Source organism: Temnothorax longispinosus, unplaced genomic scaffold (assembly GCF_030848805.1).
Source record: "Temnothorax longispinosus isolate EJ_2023e unplaced genomic scaffold, Tlon_JGU_v1 HiC_scaffold_347, whole genome shotgun sequence".
NCBI lineage: Eukaryota > Metazoa > Arthropoda > Insecta > Hymenoptera > Formicidae > Temnothorax > Temnothorax longispinosus.
The window spans coordinates 7,255-10,474 of NW_027270173.1; the positions used below are offsets into that span (position 1 = coordinate 7,255).

Sequence of the window (3,220 nt, forward strand, 5' to 3'; positions counted from 1 at the left end):
GACGACTATCAGGTTAGGAGACTGTCATACCGACGCGATGTAGCGACCAGTAGCGACTACGGACATGCTCCGCGACCACATGCGCATGTCCCGTGGTCACGTGATGTACTTGAGCGCTCAACCTCAATGACATATTAATATTGTTCTGTGCAATTCCAAAATATTTATAATATGCCATATTCAGTAGAGCAATTATATAGTAATCCGTGGCTAATGGTTCAGGATGTTGTTGGCGATGCAAAAACATGGCCCAAATTCATCCGAAAAATGTTTTGCGATAAAAATCTAAAAGATCACAATAGAATGATCCTTGTCAATTTTGCATATCTAAATGCAGTATCCGAAGATTTGTTGCACGATATATTAACTTTTACGTTGGAAAATGCGTATACAGCGGAAAGGAAGCGCAATATTAAGGATAGATTTAGCTATTTAAATCACGAGGTAATTGTTTTAATTTCAATTGATAACTATATATCAAATAAGTATTAATTATGTTTTTTATAATTTGTAGCAATTCGGACATATTCGACGCAGCCGTGTATACAGTTATCACGTTTATTTTAAGGAAATGTTAGATCTCAACTTTAATCCAATTAATCTATATATATATATATAATATAATGTATGTATGTATGTTCTTTATACACTCTTAAACTATTCGACCGAATTTTTACCAAAAGTATATAAAATAGGGGTAGAATTTTCCGGGGAGTATTATAGAGTGTATAGTTTTTCGTTACCGATTTTTCGGGAATTAATTGACCGAATCGCAAAAAATTATATATGAAGTAGGTAGAATTTCCCGGGGAGTGCTATAAACTGTATAGTTTTTCGTTACCGATCTTTTTGGGAATCGGTATCTTTTTGGAAATCGGTTACGAAATTTTCCAGAGGGCGGAGAGAGAGAGAGAGAGAGAGAGAGAGAGAGAGAGAGAGAGAGAGAGAGAGAGAGAGAGAGAGAGAGAGAAAGAAAAGTTCATATTTACATGTACTTTTCATATACCAACTATTCTCTGCTTTAACAAATTATTTCTGTTACAGATATTAAGCGTTTAAGTTAACAAAACACAAATAATTTGTTAAAGCAGAGAATAGTTGGTATATGAAAAGTACACATAAATATGTACTTTTTATATATCAACTATTCTCTGTTTTAACAATTTATTTATGTTATAGATATTAAGCGTTGAGGTTAACGAAACACAGTAATATGATTATTAATGAATATATCGAGCCTTATTTAACAAATAAAGAAATACAGTGTCCAAATAATAATTTTCTTTACTTATTTAATCGAGCATCATTTAATTGCTAAAGAAATACAGTGTCCAAAATGTGGTAATAAATTAATAATTGATACAAGTAAGCTCAGATTTCGATGCCGAAAAACATTATGAAAAGAATTCCAGCAAAAAATATGTAAAAAAACAATGTATGTTTCAAACAAGTGTAAAATGTGATACGTGGTTTAGCAAATATTCATTTTAAGGGGGTCATCCCGTGTGATGACCGTTTTTTTTAAGGTTTTTTTGCATTTTTTTGCGGCGAAATGAAAAAATACAGAGCTTCTAAATTTTTACTATATATTTATTACATCTAAAACTATATGTGTAAATTTTTTTATTTGAAAATATAGCGTCGATGGCGAGTTACATCACTGGAATGGCACCCATGTAAAAAAAAAGCAGACAAACGGTGTCCACGATTCCGGCAGACTGGTTTATCTGAAATAAAAAAGCCAAATTGCATTTTAATCTATAGATAAATGGCTATCGCGGGAACTAGGATTATTTGAAAATATTAAAAATTCAATTTTTTGCATGCTTTTAAAAATTATAACTCAAAATAACATGATTTTTTGCGACTATTTTTTTATGCGGACAGAAAACGGTTCAATATTTTTAAAAATTCTAGTTCCCGCGATAGCCACACATGTGCTGAATCTACCATTCAAATTTTATTTAAATCCATTGAACCGTTTTCGAGAAATCATGGACACCAGTTTAAAAAATACAGTTTTGAGAAAAACGCGTTTGAAAGTTCACGTATGAATTACACCATGAAATTTTTGCTTACCACTAATCTGCTATTCCTGGTGCATAGAGTATCCCTTCCTCTTCTTCTTGAAAATTTCGTAATGCCGACTGCTCCTCCCTGGCTGAAATTCTAGCCTCTCTTGCCGCGTCGCTCATGCGCTGCTCGGAACGGCTGATCCGGGCATCGTCGCGGCGCTCTACATAAGCGTGCGCTGATCGTCCAATTGAACATCCCATCGTATGCATTATCTTAATAATGCCTTGGAAGCCTTCATTAAAGATGATGACGGCCAAAAAAGTTGCAATCTGAACTATCTGAGCGCCTGAATGTAGATGTTTCGGAGCGAACGTCCAAATGAGTGAATTTAACGACTCATTATTATTCTGCGTCTCTGCTCCTAAACATCGGGTCAAAAGATCGTCCTTGGATAAATCTAAGATAGATTTAACTACTGCTTGTACTTCCTTGGATAATGGGGCCTTCTCGTGGTGGAATTGGTCGAGCGTGTTCTTAGCTTCAGCCTGCCGCCATTTACACCAGCTACCTTCGCCTGCTGGACAGTTCTGGTGCTGAGGATTTTCATCGGTAGAGCATTTGTGGTAGAATGTGGCCCAAACTTCTTTCTTCATTTCTTCTAATGAAATAATACTGCTTACGACGACTCAAGAGCTATTACGTTGCTGACTGCGAAGCCAAAACTAAGCAACCGTTGCATTCAATTTGAGTTTCAAGACATCAGCATATCTCTAAATATGTGTGCGTGTGATTAGAATCGGCTTCAGGTTACAATCTGAAGGTATACAATAGCTCTTGTTATCGGCCCCGCCGAGCGCTCAACTGCGTGCTTAAACACCTTACCTTCTCACTGCTGTAACTTTTCAATGACTTCGAATTTCGGAAAATTACTTTGCCAGTATATTCTATGCATGCTCTAGATTAGATTTATGCAAAAAAAAATCGATTTTTTGAAGCCGTCACACGGGATGACCCCCTTAAGTTGTAGCACTTGTAGAAGCCTCCGGCTCTGGATCATGAGCCTCCGGCTCATTATAGATCTTCGGTGGATACAGTTCCACAATGGTACAGAAAAAACTGTTCAAACGGTCTTCGTAATCATGAACGCGTTTGAAGAGATATTCTGCTAAATATCCCACTAAGTGTGCAGTACGTGTTCCGTACC

General features: G+C 36.2%; 1 protein-coding gene across 1 annotated transcript; it reads right to left on the reverse strand.

Moving 5' to 3' along the window:
* Positions 1-1,569: 1,569 nt before the first annotated feature.
* On the reverse strand, positions 1,570-3,005 carry LOC139824381 (uncharacterized). Its single transcript, XM_071796913.1, has 2 exons — positions 2,080-3,005; positions 1,570-1,727 (listed from the first exon to the last, which is right to left on the reverse strand). The coding sequence occupies exon 1, from the start codon at positions 2,667-2,669 to the stop codon at positions 2,082-2,084; it is 588 nt and encodes a 195-aa protein (XP_071653014.1). The 5' UTR covers positions 2,670-3,005; the 3' UTR covers positions 1,570-1,727; positions 2,080-2,081.
* Between the last annotated feature and the right edge of the window lie 215 nt (positions 3,006-3,220).